The sequence below is a fragment of the Columba livia genome, chromosome 12, assembly GCF_036013475.1.
Source record: "Columba livia isolate bColLiv1 breed racing homer chromosome 12, bColLiv1.pat.W.v2, whole genome shotgun sequence".
NCBI classification, from domain to species: domain Eukaryota; kingdom Metazoa; phylum Chordata; class Aves; order Columbiformes; family Columbidae; genus Columba; species Columba livia.
In genome coordinates this window covers 15,688,608-15,710,489 of record NC_088613.1, presented here as the reverse complement: position 1 = coordinate 15,710,489, position 21,882 = coordinate 15,688,608, and the positions used below count along the sequence as shown (strand labels likewise).

Here is a 21,882-nt window from a genome sequence, read left to right as displayed (position 1 = left end):
TCCTCTTCAGCCAAACAGTTGTGCTGAAAACGTCTGACCTGGCAGTGTCACTTTTAAAGCCTGCTACAAGTCAGTCAAAGATATAACAAAACAGATGTGAAAGACGGTTAAAGATGCAGCAAAAGCAGAGCAGTCCTCCCTCACCCCAGCCTGGGCGTCTGCCCAGCATCACTGACTGCATTTGGAGGCAGAGGAAAGCTGGAGGAGGAGGGGGAAGCTTGCACAGCTATTCCTTGCTCTCATCATCCCAAAGGATCAATTTTCAGACCATTACCTACTTTCCCACACATGCAGACACACGTACTTCACTGATCTGGGGAGGATTTATAAGTTAGCATCTGAGGAATAAGTATCAATATAGAGACACCATTTGCTTTAGGGGTTGTTAGTGGTTCTCCAGTAATGGCTAATGCTGAAACCCAGAAGCAGCCCAGGCCCATTTGTCCTACTGGAGATAATGTACAGTGCTATCAGCTTATTTTTCTCTAAGGCACATGTGAGTTCTTTGGGATCCTTTAAATCTGTCTTCGGCTTAGTCACAGAGCAGAGGCTTTCTCTGTTCTAAGCCAGCTCAACAGACACAGCTATCTAGCAAGCCAGACTAGCCCTCTCCAGCACAATCGCAGGAAGTTATTCCAAGCCTCAGACAAATCCCATTTCTATCTCTGGAAGAGTAAAAGGTCAAAAAACACCAGGCTGTAGCTCTGCCAGCAATAGCAGCCCCAGCCGCCGCAGGGCCGAGCTGAGGGGAGCGGGAGCCCAGCACGTCCCGCCATGGCTCTGCCCTCCTCACAGGCCTGGTGGCTCCTGCCCACGCTGGCAGGAGGAGGTGGAGGTGCGTGGGGCTCCAAAAGGGCTTCACAGGCTGCGTCAATCCATAAGCACCCCCGGGAGAGGGAAGAAAGAAAGCGTAACTACCAGGTTACCAAAGCAGACTTTCTCTGGGAGTCAGCGGAGCCCTCTGATCCCGCCTACCATATTACTGTTGGCATCCAGCCACATCCCCATCCTCTCCCAGCAATAGGCAGCTTAATTAGCACAAGTCCTGATTAGCTCTTGCTCTCTACTTGCAGTGTACTGGCAAAACAGGAGGTTTCTGGGGCTCTCTGCAATTCTTTAGCAACAGCCAGGGGCTCCAGCTCCAGCTCTTCAAGCTGCCCTGACCCGGCTGTGCCCACCATGCAGTGCTTTGGGCACTTTGCTGTGGCAGTGGCTGCTTCTGTAATCGAAGCAGGGACACGAGGTGTAGTCTTTCATCATTCCTCACTGTCCTCGTAGGATTTCAGTAACTGCCTCTTCCCTCCTGTTGCTTCACTGACTTTGCTGCTTGGCTTTAGTAAAGATACCTCATAACAATGCATACAATGGCCAGCCCACAGTCTGATGATTCAGAGCGCGATGGGGCTACTCCACCCATAGAGAAAACTTGCGTGTGATCTTGAGAAACCCTTGCCTGAGGATCTGGGAGCACTGCTGTGCCAGTGGTGCCCCCCTCGTCCCGGGGCAGGGGTTTGCTATCAGTGCTCTGCGGGTTGCGGGCACGTGAACCGCTGGGGATGGAGTTGCTTCTCGCTGAGGTTCTACCCGCTGAGCTGAAGAGCCCAGTCCTTTCTCTGCATCATCCTCACAGTTCATTTTTTATTTGTCCTTTTCCCTTCAGCTTTCCTGCTCCTCCCATTCCTGTCCTTCTGATTTTCTTGCCCTTTTCGGTCTCCTTTACTCTCCCTTTGTAGCTCTTATTTTAACTTTCCCTTTGAAAACACTTATTATTGCTCTACATTTTCATTGCTCCTATGACATAAACATGCTTGAAATGACCACTGCTTAAACACAGCCCTTATTCCTTCTCCTCTTCCTGTGTGCAAGCACCAACAGGCCTGTGATACCCATGTGCTGACACTCCTAAATGAACCAGGCAGGAGTTGAAATGGCAGAACCAGGGGGCAAAAGTCTGCCTGCCAAAACAGAAGTGGACCAGTTAAGAAAGAGACTGCACTGACCTGTAGCTTCTGTGTGCATGTGCAGAGCTACAGAGAACAGCACTTAGAAGCAATGGTGGCTGATGCCTGCACTGGAGCCGACACCTGCTGGCACCCAGCTACCTTGTTTGGCCTGGAAATGTGTTATAGTCACTTACTGAAAAACCTCAAAGCTCTACTCCCCACCAATGCCAGACAGCTGACTCTCCTCCACGATACCGTATTCTTTGCAAGTAGGGCAGAACTGATCCGCATGCCTCCCAAACACCACATTTCGAGTGAGGGCAGCAACAGGGAAAGTCTTATTTGTTTTTCTCTAATAGACTGAACACTGTGGCTTCAGTCTAGAGCCAAGGATGCTTCATATGGTTTCTTAGTTGTAAATCTGGCTGTCTCCACACCCTCTAAGACAAATGCTCTGAGCAGTGGTTTCTTTGCCGGTGGGAAGGCACTGGCTGTCAAGGACTTGGATTCTTTGAAGCAAGCTGAAAGCAAATCCTTGCACAAAGCTTCAGTTCTTAGCCCTTCTGCACAGGGGCAGTGCTGGTGGGAGGAGGAGCAGTGGGCCTTGGCTGGGAGGGGAGTGCAGTGCCCCCCACACAGCCAGGAGAGCCCTGTGGATTAACTCTGCTCACACTTTCAGCTGATCAGGAAATGGTTATATCACCGGAGAATTTTGGGGTTTTTTGCCTCCTTTGCGGTTTGAGTGGATCTCAGCGTATACAACTGTCCTGGCATTTCTGGTGTTCATCTTTCTGTCATCATGGATCTCTCCCCTGGGATTAGAAGGAATAAAACACATTTAAAAGCTGAATATGAGGTTATATGATTTCAGAAATCAGCAGAGGAACTCCAAGCCAGCCTGAATTTCACTTCAGCTCCTGTTTTGCAGTTCAAGTGGACATCATTATGTTAGCATTAGGATCAGCCATGCTTGTGCTCACTTCCTTCAGAAGCATATGCAAGCACTGCAGCCTATGCAGAGGACACTCAGTTTTCAAGTTTTATGAAATTTGGGCTGGGTGAGGTATGATTTTAAGACCAATTAACAAACTCTTCCCATCAGAGGAAAGCAGAACACGGGCTTTGTGATTTCACTTCACAGCAGGGGGCTGTGAAGGCATCGTCACTCACAGGTGCTTGGGTGAGGCAGGGCAACGAGGGCAAAGGGGATGGCTGAGGAGCTAGTGGAGCTCTTCGTATTCCCCACTTTCTTGCAGCCTTGACACAGGAGAGGGCAGCTGGGTGGAGGTGTGACAGGTCCTGCCAGCCTCGTGCTTGTGGGACACAGCAGCCTGGGTACGAAGGATCCCTCATTTCTTTACCTGCAGACACTGGGAGGGCGCGGGGAGGCACCTCTCCCTGCAGCAGCATCTCTTTCACCTCTCTTTCACCTCTGGGGAGCACTGATTCTGTGTGTTTCTCCAGGACAGTTCATTCGGCGCCAGCAGCACGGACGGTGGGACATCAGCACGCAGCAGCAGTCCAGCCTCAATGCCTTCTCCTCCTCCCTGGTCCTCTCCCTGCCACCTTCTCCTCCTCCCCGCTCCTTTCCTCTCTCTGCCACCTTCTCCTCCCCGGTCCTCTCCCTGGCCGCCCCCGGAGCCCTGGTGCTCCCGTCCTGAGCGGGTGCGCAGCCGCCAGCCCACACGCAGAAAATGATGTGGTCACAGGCTGCATCCAGGTCCTTACTGCTCCTTGATGACCTCATTTTCTGGGTGTAGCTCAGAGTGCAAAAACCACAAAAAAATAAAAGTGGTATAGGGAAGGGAGGAGAAGAGAGAGAAGTTGTTGCAGAAAAGCAGAAATAAATGCTGTAGTTTTGAAAATGGCTGTGGAAAAACCCAGCTGGCTCATTATCCTCACTTTTGTAACAGTAACATTGATCCTATTTCACCATCCCACAAGCACATACTCTTCTGATAGTTTTATGGTTTAAAAAAGATTAAGATCCAGATAAGCTGAACACCACCGCTGCCTTCAACCGCATTTACCAGTTTACATTTACCAAGAATCTGGCTTTTGGTGTTTCATAGATTAGTGTTCTGACAGGTTGAAAAATGATAGAAAGGGAGCTATTACCCTTCTCCCACATTGCTCATATTTAAGATATTGCTGAGCACATTAATTGCACGTTTGTTCCCAGTAGATTGAGCTGAACTTTCATTTCTGAAATCTGTTTTCACTCCCAAACTGTTCCACTATTTGTGGAGTTTGGCAGAGAGTTTTACTCCTGCTGTACTCACAAAAAATCTGCATTACAAAATACTGACAACTGGCCGAATGTAACCCCAAAGAGAAGGCACCTGCTCAGGAAAGCCGGCCCATCCTTTTGCAGCTTCACAGAGGAACTGGCCCCTTTGGCCATGCCGAGGGGCCCGGCAGCGTGCTAGGGCAGGCTCGCCAGCTCCCTCCAGCCCGGGGCAGCCGTGCCACTGAGCCTGTTGCCAGGCTGGGAGCACAGAAGCATCATCGTGCCATCGGTCACCTCAGACTGGGACAGTGGGGAGGCAGAGGCAGATGCACAGCCAGGCAGGGCGATGAAGGGCATCCCACCTCAGCATTTTGGTGCAACATTGGGTTTGGGCTTTCTGTACTGCAGAGAGAGCAGGACATGACCCAGCACTAGGTTAGGGAAGCTCCTGAGTGACACGGATCTGCTGCCCACAGGCCAGCGGCTGGAATGTGGTTTGGGGCATCCTGAACTTGCTGCTTGACTTGTGCGCTGCTGTGGCTGCCTGAAACCCAAGCTGCCCAGGCAGAGCTGGTGTTTGGCAAATCTGGGGAACTTCCAAGGAAATAAATCATGGTACATAGCTGTTTTTAATGCTGCTGTGATCTGAGCGCAAGCCTGTAAATATGAAGGGATATCAGAATACGGAGTGTTAAGGATAAAGCGTGCAACGTGCCAAATGTAATTGTTTTCCTTTTGCAGCCCGTTATATTCAGATGTTGAGGAAATGATTTAATATTTCTGAACATGTTGTGATTTCATTGTTTGGTTCAGCATTGGAAGTTTGAGAAGTCATGCAAATTAAGATAAACATTAAATATACTGTTAATACTTCATTTGCCATGCGGAGTGTTTTCTATAGCAGTGCTGTACAGGGTCTGCCAGCCCAGGGTACACAGGTGTCTTCACATCGAGACGAAAGTTGTAGCAGTAGAAGGTGACTGAAAGTATTTAACCTCTATGTGACTCGCAATTGGAAGGACCAGTCTCAGGAGGTGAAAAGAGAGAAGACTGAAGATGAGCCATATAGCTCAGGACCAGGGTGCCAGAAGCCACTGAAGACTTTGCACCCGGGTGCTCATTCCCAGCTCCATCGGGGCATTGCGCTGCATGGGCTGGTGTGAATTAGTCAGAGCATGGAACGATACACTGAGAAAAAAAGCGCAGGTCTGCAGAATTTCACAGGCAGCGTGGCCTTCCCACAGCAGAGTGGAGAAAAGTGCAGTTTTCTCCTAAGCATGGGAAGTTTACATGATGGATGCTCGGATACTCAGGCTGACTTTCACCAGCCAACTTTGTGAAATGCACCTAAAACATGAAGGAAAGTGGAGCTCACAGGATGTTATTTCTTCAAACCCTTAGCCCTGAAACCCCTGTTTTCTTGAATGAGACACAGGGCATGATGGCAACCAAAAAAACCCACATTCTCACAACTCAGAGAGAATTCTTAAACAAAAGGAAACCTGGCACAGAGAGCATTGTTTATATTTTCATAACATTTACTTATTTAAAAAAAAAAAAAGACAGGCAGTGGATGCTGCATATTATGAGCCGTTTGAGTGGTGACCGCGTTTCCACAAAGCTAAGGAGAATGAAAAAATAATTCTAAAAATGTTTAAAAACCAGCTCAGCCTCATGTGAAGTGTAAAGCAGAGATTAATATAAGACAGCTTTTAAAGAAGAAGAAAATCCAGCTCTGGAAATGTAACACTGCCTAGCAGAATACTTAAGGGTAAAACAACACAATTTAGTTGATGAGAAGACAGCTGAAAAGAGCAGAACTGCAATCAAAATAGATTTTTAAATTCCTTGGTGTAGCTAGTTTTCCAATATTATACTTTGAAATGAGGAAATGGGTGTAAAACCAGCTATTGAGCACTTACAGCCTCCTTCAGTGTTGTTGAGGTTCAGCTCAACCCTCTCCAGAGCCTGAATGGGCCACCTAATGTACCCACCTGCATTCGTACTTGCATATGTGCAGTATAGGAACAGACTTCATCCAACGCATTTCCCCGTGTTTTTTGCTTTGTGTCTTACCCTCACTCTTAGTGTATTCCTTAATGCAATTGTGATATTTACTAAATAGGTCTGACAAATAACTCTTAGTTTATAATCTGGTTTGTTTTCTGTAAATATTCAGCAAGGGAATCTGGCCAGTGACGCCTGGCTTTGGCTGAGCATCTGAATCACACAGCACTGTTTCCACTGTGAGACTGGAGAGACCCAATTTCTTGAATCACATTTCTGTGACAAATACAGACCTTTCCAAATTGCAGCTTATTTAATCATAATTCATTTGTTTGCTGGCCATATCCTGACAGCCCTCGCAACATGCCAGCCGCTCTCTGCTCCTGCAGAAGGCCTGGCAGCCTGCCCGTGGCACCCAGCCCGGCCGGGTGCTCGCCCGCTGGCACCAGCAGCGCTGCTGGGAGCCGGATCCCCCGCGGGCTTTGCCCTGTGGGGCTGCAGGAGCCAGTCGGTGTTTGTGCTGCACACCACTGTTTGTGCTGCACGCCGCTGTTTGTGCTGCACACTGCCAGCCCTCTCCAGGCATGGCCAGGCACCATGGTTTAACCCCAGCTGGCAGCTCAGCCCCACGCGGCCACTCGCTCATCCCCCCCAGGTGGGATGAGGGAGAGAATCAGAAGAATAAAAGCGAGAAAGATTGTGGGTTGAGATAAAGGCAGTTTAACAGGTCACGCAAAAGCCGCACACACAAGCAAAGTAAAACAAGGGATTCATTCACCCCTTCCCATGGGCAGGCAGGTGTTCAGCATCCCCAGAAAAGCTGGGCTCCATTGCATGTAGCAGTTACTTGGGAAGACAAATGCCATCACCCCAAACATACCCTCCTTCCTTCTTTTTCCCACAAATGAGGATTTACAAATATATAAAGGGTGAGTGTCAGGAGGATGGAGCCAGGCTCTTCTCGGTGACAACCAACGGTATGACAAGGGACAATGGGTTCAAACTAGAACACAAGAGGTTCCACTTAAATTTGAGAAGAAACTTCTTCCCGGTGAGGGTGGCAGAGCCTGGCCCAGGCTGCCCAGGGGGGTTGTGGAGTCTCCTTCTCTGCAGACATTCCAACCCGCCTGGACACCTTCCTGTGTAACCTCATCTGGGTGTTCCTGCTCCATGGGGGGATTGCACTGGATGAGCTTTCCAGGTCCCTTCCAATCCTTGACATTCTGTGATTCTGTGGTATAGAATATCCATTTGGGCAGTTGGGTCAGCTGTCCTGGCTGTGCTCCCTCCCAGCTCCTGTGCACCCCCAGCCTTCTCCCTGAAAAGGACTCTACTTGCTATAAACATTGCTTGGCAACAACCAAAACATCAGTGTGTTATCAACATTCTTCTCATAATAAATCCAAAACACAGCACTATACCAGCTATAGGAAGAAAATTAACTCTATCCCATCCAAAACCAGGACACCAGGTTAACAGCTAGTGGGGAACCTTCCTTTCTGCAAAACAGGGTCTTTTACCATGCCTGACCATGCCTGAAACCTCTAGTGGATTTTTGCTCTCTGGATGGAGTAAATTCAGTGTTGAGGGCAGCCTGCGTGTAACCTACAAAAACCAGGCTAGACCCATAAGGGGGAGTGGTTGACAGAAAGGCTCCTCATCAGCCCAGGGACAGATTTTCTTTATTCAGATAATTCCTTCATACCATGTTTCCATTTTTGGGAATCTCTGCATTTCTCAGAGCTTCCTGTCAAGAGAAGAACCTGGCCCCTTCAGAGCACATGGGAGATTTGCCATTTATATCAGTGGAGTTTAAATGTCACCGCAAAGGCCGGGTGGCTCCCGTGGGACTGATTTCAAGCCAACACGTAGATCCCAGCAGAGATCTTCAGGGCCTGTATAGCTGGGAGCATGCAGCGAAATCAGTGCCCCACTCCACATGCCTTAACCCAGAGCTCATCTGGATACTAGATAGCTGTTGTTATGATATTGGACCTATTTCTGTTTTTCTTTCTATCTTTGTACATATGTCCAGAACGGTTGGTTCTTATTTTCAACAAACATGACCTGCTCTCTAAGACAAGTCCTCCCACACATGTGCACCTCCTCCCTGTTTTTCTGCTTGCCTCCTGCACACTTCCTTTCTCCAGGCAATTTTAGGAGTGAAATGAAGTGCAAAGGTCAAAGCTTTTGCAGCATGTAGCCGTGAATTCAATAAGATTGCAAAAAAGAACAGTCCTGATTTGGCCTGACGAGGCTGTGGATGATACGTCTTTTTACTCCTGTGTGCGCCAAGCTGGGAGATCAGCTGGGCTGCTGCGCAAAGCCCTGAACACGGGTTCATTTCCCTGCATTGAACCACATTGTTATGATCAGACAAAAGCGTTACAGCGTAAACATTTGCAGCTTCTATTGTGATCCTGCTGGCTACTCTGGTTTTCTTCATTCGGTCTGACAGTGTGTTGTTGAAGGGTTTAGTTTTAAAAAAAAAAAAGAAAAAGAAAGACAAAAGCGGTGTTGTGGTCCCCTACTAAAAGAGTCACTTTGCCCAATTTCCTGTTTATGTTCCTTCTCTTCGGAGCCGTCGCATCATGTGATCACAGACAGTTATAGATAGGCTGTGTGACTGTTGCTGACCTCACGCCACATGTTCGGTTAACAAGGTGAAACAGCAGAATTTCTTCTGTTTGTGTAAAGAATACTGAGAAAACTGCCAGTTCCAAGTAAAACTGAGGGAGAGGGACTCTCGATAGCCCCAGGCAGGGCGCAATCTCCAGGCCATTCTTGCTGCTCTTTAACTGCTTTGCACATCTGTATTTACATCGTGTTTGCGAGTTAGAAGAAAGGGGATTAGCCTCAACTCTATTTCTTTCCTTAGTGAAGCAGGTTTGGAGTCCTTCCATAAAAGCTATTAGTTTAGCAAATTTGTTCAAATTTTGTCCAAACTTTAGTCCCTTTGGTATATACATTTTCCTATACTTCCTTCCAAAAATGACTGAAAACTCCTGTGACTTAGCTTGCTTCAGTCATCCAGCAAGATGATTATACCCAGCATTTGTGTTTCAGAACTGTCGTTCCTCAAACAACCTGGGAGCAACATAATTTTTCTTAAGATCCAAGGGATCCATGCAGAGCCTTTTAAAAATCCTTTAAGATTATGCAAGACCTTTGGCTTAAAGCCATTCCAAGAAATTGAAGTTTACCTCTATTCAAGATACCTTATTACTATGTTGGTATTGAAGAATTTGTTGTGAATGAGTGAGGGAGATCTTAAGGGTTTCCAGGCCATTTTACACAAGTAGTTTCCAGGTAACAGTAGGGATCCCTGCGTGTGGCATGAGGCTTCAGTGGTGCTTTTCCCACTAAGAGAAAGCGAAGTTATGTTGTTAAATCCAGGAATACCTGTGTCAGTGTGTTAGTTTCTCCTTTCTCCTTGTTTTCAACTCATTCCTGTAAAAAGCCCAATGCAGCATCCTGAGAAAGCGGAATTTTATTTTCTAGCTGCCCTGAGGGGTGACACTAAGCCAGACCAGTGGTTTTCTGCCTGTTGACCTCTGTCACCTTAAACAGGTAAATAAGGATTTCAGGTGGAAAAGTTGCACCATTTGGTCGAAGCCAAATGCACAGATGTGACTGTGTACCTGTGGTGTATGGATAAGCATCCTGATGATCAGGAATGCCGCGTAACTTCAGAGGCACATATATCCCTGTGACAGGTGAATGAATCACAACATATGCAGCATGTAATGAGTGTTGTCAAGTGCTTTAGGATGTAAAGGTGAAAAAAGCACTCCAGAAATTTAAGCTGCATTCAAATTGATAATAATAATGTCATTTTAGATACTACACATAAACATGCTGTGAGGGAATATGGAACTAAAACTCTTGGCTAGCTGGCGAGGCTGTAAACATCCTCATCCAAAGAGTCCTGCCTGTAAGTCTTCACTGTCAGAGAGCTTAAATGCCTGCAAAAGCAGTCAGAAGGTGTCACTTGGGGGGGCAGCTTAAAGGAATTAATGTTTTGCTGTGCCTGCCCTCAGGAAGGAAAAAATGTGCCAGAGGAGAGGAGGGCGCTGGGTGGGAGGAGATCTTGAGAGGCTTTAATCACTTCAGTGCTGTCTGCGGCTGCTGGGACCTCTACTCTGAGCTGCGACTTACTTTACCTTCCCATTAAAAGAGAAAAACACAAAACGAAACAGAAAGGAGAGTATGAGGATGCTCCCGATGTCCCCGCCGGTGTCATGGCTGCAGCACACAGGGATCCGGGTGGCACGGGGTCTGCCCTGCCCCAGGCAGCCCCAACAGGGGCAAGGCTGCCCAAAATCACCTTCCCTCCACCCAAGGCTTTTGTTCACCCTTTGCAGGTTCATTTTGCTGGGGGCTGGTGGCCTACTGGCAGCGCTGGGAGCCCCAGCGCTGGGTGGGCAGCCCGAGGCCAAGGCTGTATCAAGAGCCTTGTGGCTGCCTGGGCTCTGTCCCACCCGGAGGCTTCCTGAGCTCGTATGGATCTCACACCGCAGCTGCCATTCTTCTCCTGAGCTGGATTTTTCATCAGTCCTTCAGATCCCTTTGGGTGCTGCTTTATAATGATCCCGAGTCACAAAGATTTCAGTTGCTTCCTGAAAGCGTGTGAGACTGGCTTTACGGTCTTGTCAGTCCCAATGAAACACGGCCAAGCGCAGTGGGGGAGTTACTTTATTTATTTATTAGTACCAACTGCGTCTTTTTACTGGCACCCTGCAGATGCTGTCGAGATCGCTGGCCAGCCCGGCTCGCCTGGTGCTCCTGACAAACCCCAGTCGGCCACAAGCCTCTCCCTGGGAGGTGCAGCTCCCCAGGGCACGGCTGGGGTTCTCCCTTTGGTGGCAGTTAGCTGTAATTTTGGAATGACTGATCCTTACGCTTTCTGTAAATGAGCTCAAAGGGGCCTCACATATTTACAGGGCAGCTGTTAACAAGGAAAGCTCCAAGCTTTCAGCACCACTGCTGTCAAAATAAGAGGAATAATAGAGAAGCCATGCCCTGGGCTGACAATAGGGAGGGTGGCTTATTTATTTCATGCCTGTGTCAGGATATTGCTGTTAAATGAATCCACTGAAATATAATTGCCATCCTGCCATCCTTTCTTCTGCGTTTTGTTGCTATGGATTTCCCAGGTGAGGCTTTATCGGCCCAGAGGCATTTCCATAGCCAGGGCACACTGGGAAGCAGCGAGGTCTGTGAAGCCTTATGGGGACAGCCCTGTCCTGCCTGTGCCGCGCACCCCAGGGCAGGGCAGGCAGCATTGCCAAGCCTTTGACACATTTCAAGTCCCCCCAGGTGACGTGGAGCCAGGGTGTTCTGGTTTGGGAGGGTTTGTTGTGGCTGGGATCAAAGCCAGTGAACTCTTCCCCGTAGCAAGTTCTTGTGGGATGAGGCACCTCGTCAGCATCTTCCCCTGCGAGGCTCAGGGACCCATCCAGGGGCCATGACCACAGCACCAGCATTACTTCTCAGTGGGAGAGCCCCTTGAGACCCACCTCCTGGGAGCCATGGGGAAAGCGAGGAGAGGACGGCCGTGCTGCTCCCCGTCAGTAAGCACCGTCTTGTCGAGCGATTCCTGCTTGTATGAGGAGCAAGGGGATGCTCTGTCACCTTGTCAGCATCCTCAGAGGAAACCTCTCATCAAAATGTTTGTGGGAAGCACCGTTCTCACTTCTTTACTGCTCTTATTAAAGGACGGGGGACATGAGTGAAATGACATGTCTTCATCCAAGCATCTGTGTCCTTCCTCCCTCCCCTAAATGCAATGGTGATATTATTAATTTTACTTTCAGAACTAGTTTTCTAATCTTCCACCAGGTTTTTAGGAGCTTAGAACTCCCAAGTTTTGGGGTCACTATGACTTTGACCCTTCACGCCCAAACCAAACCCATTAGTTTCACAAAGAATTTGCATGTTTATTAAATAGCAGTGACTCATTCTGTTGCAGATGTTTGTATATGTAAAGCACCATAAATATTATGGATTAGGATGTAGACCAGGCAATGGGAATGTGTCTAAGTTAGCAGGCAACATACCACTCTTGGACTTTTTATCTTTTTTTTTAGTGCGTGTCATTTTTTCTTCAGAAACCACAAGTTTCTTTTTGTGAGAAACAGAAACAAAGGAAACCTCTCTGCGTCTACAGGACGTCACCTTAGATGCTTTATTACAGAGCTGTCATTGCACTTACAGTGCAGGAAATTTTTTGGTTAGTGTTTTTAGTCACTTAAGGTATCTGTATCACCTTGAAAGGAAGAAGGTATTTCCCCTTCCACTATGCACCCATTGCATCTCCTCCGAGGAAGACTCATGCTGATTTTCTTGAAACAAGATTCATTTAGAGTCATACCGAAACTACCCCAATCAGACAGATGAGTGACTCAATAAATGACTCACGACTTAGCAGATGGAAATACAGCGTTAGGCTGTAGTCTGTCCTGAACTCGTTGTATGATGGTCCTTTGCACAGAGCCAGACCATTTGTTCTAGTCTGTGTTGGAAGCTGTTTTGCATGGGAACACTGGTGAGCTGAGAGCTTTTTTTCCACCATTGCTGAGCCCTGACCTTGAGAAGACAGAGCCGTCGTGGGCATAAACAGGCAGGGGAAGGGAGAGCTGATGCCTTTCCAGCACTCACAGCAACGCACCCCAGCATCCAGCTACACACGCAAACTGAGAAAAATGACTGCAGAATGTTTCTCCTTATATTCTCCAGGTTAAATAGAATTACAAGGCTGTGGAGGCAGAGGAAAAGCCCTAAGGGAGGAGTATTCCTCTCTGAAATTGAATATTTATTGATTTTTCTTTCCCAGCCATAAACCATGAGTTTCAGCCTATCAGTGCTGAATAAGTGTGTGAGGTCTGAGTAGAAAATAAGGGAAACCAGACAGCAAGGGAGACAAAATCTAGGAGAAGTGTTAAAGCAGTGGGTGATGGGCAGTGAGCTGAGCTGCGCCCAGAGTGCTGCACAGGGACACACTGGAAGGGACAAGCAGGCAGCCTCATTAGGGAGAGATTTATTATGCAGAGCTGATGGGAGCTGCAGACCTACAGCCACAACTGAAATAGCAAAACCATAACCCCAGCTGGGGGACAGGCTGGGTGGTTTAAGAGGTCTTTTTCATCTCAGGTTTCTGCGAGGGAGTTGATCGAGCGCTATTACCAAGAGGCACAGGCTGCAGAGCAGAGGGCGTCAGTCCTTCTGCAGGGGTCTCGCAGTCCGAGGAGCAGGAGCTGCATGGGGCTGGCCCTTTTCTCTTGAAAGAGTGGCACAGAGAGCTCCCAGCAATGTCCTGGGCTCTTTGAACATGAGGATACTTGCTGGGAGCTGGGCCTGGCTCCTTCCTGATGCAGGGACCTTACTGTTCTGTTCCAACATCTCTGGCTCTGTGCAAGAGAGGAAAACTCTCTTATATGGTCTCAGTAGGCTCAGACATCAGCTGCTTACAAACCTGTCTACATATTAATTTTAACTTTCTCTTTTCAAGTAACTCATAGGAAATGCTGTAAAGTTCCACCTGATTTATTTAAAAAAAAAAAAAAATTAAAAATTGTTCTTTTTTTTAAAAAACAACAACAGGCTTTGAAAAAGTGTGTCTTGAGTGCTGGCACTGCTGCGGGACAGTTATCCGCCAGCTCTGCGGGTTCGCTTGCCCCACAGATGCCTCGGAGCTCAGGGCAGCAGAACCAGAGCGTGTAGCAGGAGGAGAGCCGTGCCCATGGCAGGGAAGCTGTGCCAGACCTTCTCCTGTGGGATTTGCTGCTTTGTCCTTCCAGGGGAATTTGCAGAACAAGAGCATTCCCAAATGTTCAAACCTTTCTCTGTCCTCCCAAACACTGAGCTCTTGAGCTTTTTCAGCATCAGAGCTCCACACAGCAGCACTGGGGACAAGCACACGTCCCCTGCCCAGAGCACAGCTGCAAGGCCACCAGGCAGGCGAGGAATCCGCACACATCCGCCGCTCCGGCTGCCTCCCCTTGCCATCCCCTTTACTCCATTCTGTAAAATGAAGATTATCCTCATGGGGGAGTCATGAGCATTAATTTAGCTGCTAAACATTCTCAACTTTGTTGGCTATTCTGTGTTTTGTTATTAAAACCAGAAAAAAAAAAAAAAAATGAAAAACCCACAGGACAAATTATATTTCAGGCAAATTTACCTTCTTTAGCTTGTATGTGCTCTAATTAATTATTTAGGTCTCAGATACTGGATATTTTGTACATATAAATGAAAACATGGTCCTCAGATGGAAGGTAAGCAATGAAGATCTTTGGCTAAACGTTTCCCACACAGGCACCCAGCTCCCATTCTGGCCTTGTTTACCAGCGAGCTGTTTTATCAGCACATAATGGGTTTGCTCGTGGCTTGTTTTATCTGACATCGCTGTGGCGGAGCAAATGTTCGCATGTAATAGCAGCCCTTTTTAGACTTCACACCACTTATTCAGCAGAAGCAGAAACATCAGATTGTGGAACTAGTTATCACTTTCTTAGAAATGCTACTGAAACTGAAACAGAGCTATTCCTCTTCTCTTTAGAAGTGGCTCTGGAATTCACAAAGTGAAAATTCAGGAGCAAGAAGAAAACACTGATAGCTTGTGTTGCACAGAGCAATGTGCTGGCATCCAACCAATGCTGCTGCAAACTCTTTCTTCCTTTTGGCACTGAACTATTCCACTTACGAAGGGCAGATGAAAATTGTTCTAGATTTATGTTGGCTCTCGCCTGGTTGTTGTTGTGCTTTTCTGATAAAGCCTTCCTCTAATGCCCACAAAGCTTCGGAGGCCATGTAAACATGTCATCATAGTATCACTCCTTCATCAAGACGGAACTGATTTCAAGGGGCCTCCAAATAACTGTAGTATTTCTTCTGGATGTGTAGATCCTTTCTGTGCTGTAAGTGAGGAGCCCAGGCTGAACCCCCAGAATCAGTTCCTATTTAAAGGTTACTCCATTTCAACCATGGAAGTGCAATCTTTCACCCTTAAACTGGTCCAGATTATCGTGTAAATTTGGCAGTGTGTGCAGCTTCAGACTAAATATTGTCAGATATTATTGGTTCTGATCAGCGGAAATACATTCCTCCTGGCCACAGCCCCGCCACCCCAGCCCTGCTCGCTCCTCTTGTGTCCCCGCTGGCACTGAGCAGCCTGGGGGCTCAGAGGTGCTCTTGAACCTGACACCAGCACCCCACAGAAAACACAGGGCCTGGTGCTCTGGCACAAGCTGGCGGCAATAGCGACTGTTCCTTAGGCGCTGCAAGAAGGTGTTGCAGCAGCACACGGGCGCGGGTTGACGGTGTACACGGTGCTGCCCAGGGCTGGAGGGAGCGGGGGGCAGAGCTCCGTGCTGAGCCACGGGGAGCCCTCTCAGAGCTCAGTGCCTGGTGTCATGGTGCTGGCACAGGCACAGCTTCTGGTGTGGGTGAGTGATGGGGAAGGGGAGGAAGGCACACACTGCGCCACACCATGTCCTGCTCTCTGGACAAGAGTCATGCTGCAAAGAGACAAAACCAGGGATGGTGGGACAAACCATAACAGGGGAAGGAGGAGGCAGCCTTGTGACTGGTAAATGGTAAAAAGAAAACTACCGAGAGCGTACGACTATGTAAAAGCCCGCTGTGCTGTGCCGTGGGGCTGAGCTGGGCACTGGAGATGGGCTGCGGTGGGGTCTGACTTGCAGAGCAGAGGCTGGAAGGTGCCAGGCACCCTCTGTGCTTCTGGCACGGGGCTGAGGAGCCCCGTCCCCTGCTCCAGCAGAGTGGGCTGAGCAGTACACGAGCTGCCTGGGTCCCTGCGAGCTAAAAGCTGCCGCTGCCCTCTTGTCTGGCCAAGACCTGGCACAGCTGGGGGCCCAGTGACTCCAGCGTGCTACATCCCTTTCCCCTGGGGAAGGGAGACATGTAGCTCACTGCAGGCAAACGCCAGCAAAATGAGGAGATGATATTTGATTCTTGATGATAAAAGCCTCATGCTGAAAGGTGTGCCAAAACCCCTGCTTTGCCTACGCCATGGAGCAGGGTGAGTCCTGTGTATTGGCAGTGGCAAACCTGTGAATTTCTCAAAAACTCAGTGCATCCTACACTCAACATTGTGAAATAAGCAAAAACATTTTCTAGTAAAGGCACATATGGGTGAAAGTTTCAGAATGGAAATGAGGCATTGAGGGGAGACAGTGATGGCCATAGATAGGTCAAATGGGAGAAAAGGTGCAAATGATGGTACTTCAACCCCAGCCATGCAGGTAGCTATGTCAGTTGCCGATGCCACTTTCCTTCGAGAGAGCGGAAGAAAAAAAAAAGGAGCCTGAAGAGGCAAGGTGCAAGTGCACTTTGTGTGTGCATGCAGCCTGATGGTACAATGAAGCTGATACTAAGAGCAAGCACCCAGGGAAGAGCTGGTCCTGTCCCTTCTCACCCTCCTACCCTGCTCCTGGTGATGACCAGCTGTGCCCAGGCCAGGCTGGGTGCCAGGGCACTGGGCTGGCACCGCTCCCATTTCCCAGTGTGTGATGAGGCGGTTTCTGCACCCGTTGCTCTCCCAGATGGCTTCTTTGGTGGCACAGAGGAGCAGCCCTGGCTCAGGGCAGCAGGATCGCTCACCGGGCAGCACCACAAACTCCCCTTTGGCCAGGCTTCACCGGCACCCTGCCATGGCACCCACACTGATCTCAGGTAGGGTTGAGTGCTTAAGTGTCTTTGAAGATCAAGTCTCCTTCTCCAGAGACATCCAAACCCGCCTGGACGCATTCCTGTGCTGTCTGCTCTGGGGAACCTGCTTTAGCAGGTGGGTTGGACTGGATGATCTCCAGAGGTGCCTTCCAACCCCAACCATCCTGTGACCCGAGCCTGTGAGTGCTCACTCACCCCCGCCGCTGACTCAGGCTCTGCCCATTTAAAAGCTGCCGACCCTTGGCCCTTCTTCCCCTCGGCTCCAGGTCCAGCGGTGGGTCAGCAGCACGGACAGGGCATTTGCTCCGGTCCCTTCGGCTCATGGCAAGATACCACCAGTGGTTTCAGAGCACATAAAGACTTGGGGCACTGAATGATGGTTAGCTTGCCCAAGCTTGCGGTATCACCAAAGAGCAGTTCCTCTGCCCCTCTCCACCCCCCATCTTCCTGCATGTTTCCTACAGCTCCTGTGTTACGCTGTTTTTGGCTGTCGGGGGCTGGCTGCAGCGCCGCGGGCAGTGAGCCTGGGGCAGGCAGCGAGGGTGGCCGTGCGGGAGGTGCAGTGGGGAGGCCCGCCCTTCCCAAGGGCAGTGCAGATTTGGGCAGCTATCTGGCATTATTTCCCCCCAGCCCTGTTTTCGTGGCTGCCCAGCTATGATAGAGAGTGTTTTCTCACACAGCCTCAGCCCTGCTCTCCTCTCACATCATAAGCCGCACTGACCAGGCACCTCTCCAGTCTCACAGTGCCAGCCGGACGATAAGCCTGATCAAATTGCGTATCTGCAGGGAAATGGGTTATCAGGCAGCTTCTCAGCTAGTACAAAACAACGAGCAGCAGGGCCACAGTGCTCGCGCCACGCCAAAGCCAGCCTGCGCCTCCAAACAGAGGGTCCATGGGCTTTTCCACGGACTGCAGCTGCAGTTTTCTTTTTCCTCTCACCAGCTGCCCAGGTCGTGCTGAAACTACAGACCCCTTTAGCCACATGAAAGCTAAAATGCTAAGGAAATGGGGGCAGGTACTGGCCCATGCTGCCTAAGGGTGTTGTATCACCAGGCAAGCAGCCCTGAGCTGGCTCCAGCCTCAAGGCTGAGCTCCCAGCTTCCCGCAGCTGTGTGGGTTTCATCTAAACAGCATGTCCCCATCACCCTTCCCCTTGGTTTGCTCCCATGCAGGTGATTTCCATGCAATTTCCATCAGAAGGAGCCAGGTCTATTTAAGCTGCTGGGCTGGCAGCACTGGGGAGGAGTGAGAGATGGTTTTGGGAAGGGTTGGTGGCCTTTTCTGCTTTAGCAGCCTGTGCTCTGGGAGGCAAAGAAGCAGGTCTCCTTTAGCTTATACCTCCTAAAGTATTTTTCTTCTGTTGTTTAGGGGTGACAGCATGTTAAGGGATGTCATTTTCTGTTCTGATGCATCTGTGGGATGTGCATTAGCCCTGTGTGGGCTCTTTCTGGGACTATATGTGTGAGATACCTGCTGGGCTGTATTCTGCTGTCAAAGTTTGCTAGTCAGGAAAGTGTTCTTTCAGTTAAACACTTCTCTTTTGTTTCTGTTTCCTTTGGGGGGGGGTGGTGTTCTTTTTTTCCTGGCTTGCACAACGTTAGGTTTGTCTGGGATATCTCAGTAATCTGTTGTCTCTAGCTACTTTCAACAGAGACCAGATCACTTTCAAACCTCAACAGGTCGTGAGGGCAAGACCTAATTTTATTTGTGCAATACACTTTGTACTGCACCTCTGCTTCCTGTTTGTTCCTGATGTGACCCCTTCTCTGAAGACTCCCCCTTTGCACAGGCCAGTATGTGTTTGTTCAGCCTTGCAAGAGCTCCCTCTATATTTCATTCTCTGGTCCCTGTAAATTATTTTTGAAGAACCTTTTGGTTGCAAAACAGATTAAGGTACTGTCAGGCTGAACAGACTTTCTTCTAGATAAATTTTTGGATTAACGTTGACAGACTGTGGAAAAACTTGCTGCACTGCAAGAAAGTCTCTTTTAAGTAGGCGTGGGGGTGGGGGGGCAGTTTTTTCTTGACAAATGATTGTTGCTATTTTTTGTTGATAATTTTAATTGTCACCATGCCCATGGGAACTCAGTGTCAGCAGAAGCTGTAGTACCTGTATTGATCCTAAACTGACAGTAAGGACTCTTACATCCTAATGAAAATATCCTGAACTCAGTTATTTTGCCTTAAGGCCAGAGGGTTGACTGTCTTAGTAAAATGACAGACAGATCTGCTCTTTGCAAAATTAGCATGATTTTTGATCAAATGCAGGTTTGCATTGTTGTGACAGCTCATTTTGCAAAGAGCACATGAATAAGATTCAGGCAGGGAGGCTATGGTGGTTGCTGTTCAGATGTTTCTTTAATGAACTTTTCATTCTTATAGAGGCAACTGAAGCAGCCAGTGACTGTACAGTTATAGCAGACGCCTGGGCAGTGTGTGAGCCCCTGCGCCTTTCCCAGAGCTTGCTGGTTTGGGTATGACTTTATCCAACTCAATTTTTATGGAGCTTAGTAAGGGGGAAGCTCCTAATGTCTTATTTCAGCTTTTCCCTGTGGAACAGAGCTTGTGCTGGATTTCTTCTGGCCCTCAGAGTAAGTGTGTTGGCGACAGCTGTAATCAACACAGAGGCGCTTATACTGTTGATGAACAAAAACAGCTGCTGAAAAAAATGGGAAAATATGTGATGATGTTCCTGGAAAACTGCATATAGCTTTATAAAGTGATGCTGCAGCTTAGCCCTGCCAGGACTTTGTTTAAGCCTGTATGGGACTCATCTCTTCAGTCACAAGGGTCTAAAAGACATCAGTGCTTAACAGGTTTGGTTTGGGTTGATGGTCACTTGAAGCAGTGCCTGTGTAAACAGATGTGTTTCTATAAGGTTTGAAAGTTTTCTGTTTAACTTTTTAGCACTACAACTCCCTTAAGGTTTGTTCTGAGCTGTCAGAAGCAACTGGCAGCTCATTAACAGCTTTTTAGTGGCACTGAAAAGCACTGGAGGGAAACAGCACAGGTCATCTGGAGCCCTTGGCTTTGCTGGGCAAAAGACATGTTTTGCCAGATATTAGCTCATGTACTGCAACAGAGGGTGCAGTCCTGGGTGTTTTCATTTCACAAAGAAAAATGTGTTATAATCTCTTCTATAGATGAGATGTGAAGCATCGGATCATTTTGATTACACCGTGCTGGCAGGCTGGGGGCGAGAGAAGGGGAGAAGTCTTCTAGCTCCTCTTGACCTGCAAAGGGACAACTCTCTGCTATTTTTCCTATCACAAACACAAGCTGATAGCAAGCACTTCATATCAAAGTCACAACCAGCTTATCAAAACACCTATAAAACTTTAAAGAAAATGAGCATGCGTGAGCTGATTTATATATAAGGTGGCCAGCACTAACAGGGCGCTGTTTGTGCCGTTTGCAGGCATGGCGGAAGCGCTGGTTCGTGCTGCGCAGAGGCCGCATGAGCGGGAACCCCGATGTGCTGGAGTACTACAGGAACAACCACTCCAAAAAGCCCATTCGGATCATCGACCTCAACGAGTGCGAAGTGCTGAAGCACTCAGGGCCCAACTTCATCAAGAAGGAATTTCAGAATAACTTTGTCTTCATCGTGAGAACCACCTACCGCACCTTCTACCTGGTAGCCAAAACTGAGGAGGAGATGCAGATCTGGGTGCACAACATCAGTCAGATCTGTAACTTTGGGCATCTAGAAGATGGCACAGGTAGGATCATGCTCACCTTGGGGGTTGGGAGGATGACCAGTGTCTGGGCTCTTCTGCAGCAGCACCCAGGCTGAGAAGAAACATGGACCTTGCTGCTGGGGCTGGGCAGGTGCTGTGGGACTTTGTTTTCTATAGCTCCACGCAGCTATGCTAAACCCTGCTTTGGGTTGATGAACAAAACCCTGCTTTGGGTATGCTGCTAAACCCTGATTTGAAAGTTATCAGGGATCTCGCTGCTGGTGGGTAGAAATGATAGCTGGCTGCTTGGTCTCAATTTGATGAAGCCATTCCTGCTAGAATAAGCAGCGGGTCGTGTTTATGTGAAAAGCTGACTGAGTGTTATCTTCTGGGGCTGTTCATTTCATTACACGTCCCATATTCATTTAGTTTGGCTTAATGTAAGACACCTGTTCCAGGAAAGTGTCCTGCAAAAGTTGTGCTTTCTCAGGCTTTTTCTGGATGTGGAATGTGCACAGACTTGTGTGTATATGCACATACATAAATCAGTGACAAAAATACTGAGCTGTCTTCATCTATTAATGAGAAGAAAAATAAAGAAAAGGCAGAGGATAGGTGAGTGTTAGAAGAGAGTGTCTAGACTTAAGAGACAGTGCTGCCAGTGAAGCATAAAATTAGCCTGTTTTGCTAGGACCTACACCAGTATATACTTAGCAGGGTGAGTTTCTTGGAAACCACCCAAGAATTAACCACTCTAAGATGGATGCAGCCAGTAATTAAAGTCAGGACCTGTATCATCATTAACCTGCCTTTCAAATGAGACAATCAGGCTCAGATAACAGCAATCTGTAGTTCCCTTGACATTTCCAAGGGGCAGATGCAGCAGCAATTTGAGAGCTTCATAGGAAGTGAGTCAGAACGTAGTCCTCTGCTGTGATAAAAGGCAGTGCAAGAGCAGAAGAGGGTGCTGATGGAGGGACTGGATCCCAAGGGCAGTAATGTGTTTGGGGGTATCATAGTGTGGCCAGGCAGATTATTCTGCTGTGGTCCCTGTGCTGCTGCGCCCACACTGCTGCTGCTGTCTGCAACTGCCACATGCTGTTGCCTCTAACTTGAGAGGAGACAAAAGGCTACCGTGAGATGTTTCGTTTTAATCTACCCTAGTTCCTGGCCTGCTTTAATCTTCTCTTCGGTAGTTTATTCTGAGGGGAAATGGGAGTGGAAAGAGCACGGCAGAGCTTCTATTATAAATCTGATGTCTGCCCTTTCCCAGTCACTTTAGAGACCACCAGAAAAACGTGCTGACACAGTTTTTTGTGCCAGTACAAA

General features: G+C 48.4%; 1 protein-coding gene across 6 annotated transcripts in view; it reads left to right on the top strand.

Annotated features, from left to right (window-relative positions):
- Positions 1-21,882, top strand: part of GAB3 (GRB2 associated binding protein 3) — a 69,730-nt gene that overhangs the window by 26,268 nt on the left and 21,580 nt on the right. For 5 of the 6 annotated variants that reach the window (XR_010475719.1, XR_002421986.2, XM_021296753.2 and 2 more), the window contains one exon: positions 20,292-20,595. Coding sequence is in view for 4 of the 6 variants with exons in the window: in XM_021296753.2 (XP_021152428.2) it covers positions 20,292-20,595 (304 nt within the window). In the remaining 2 variants the exon portion in view is untranslated. Of the gene's footprint in view, positions 1-18,938; positions 19,465-20,291; positions 20,596-21,882 lie in introns of those variants that run through there. The other variant, XM_065077935.1, reaches the window with a different exon arrangement.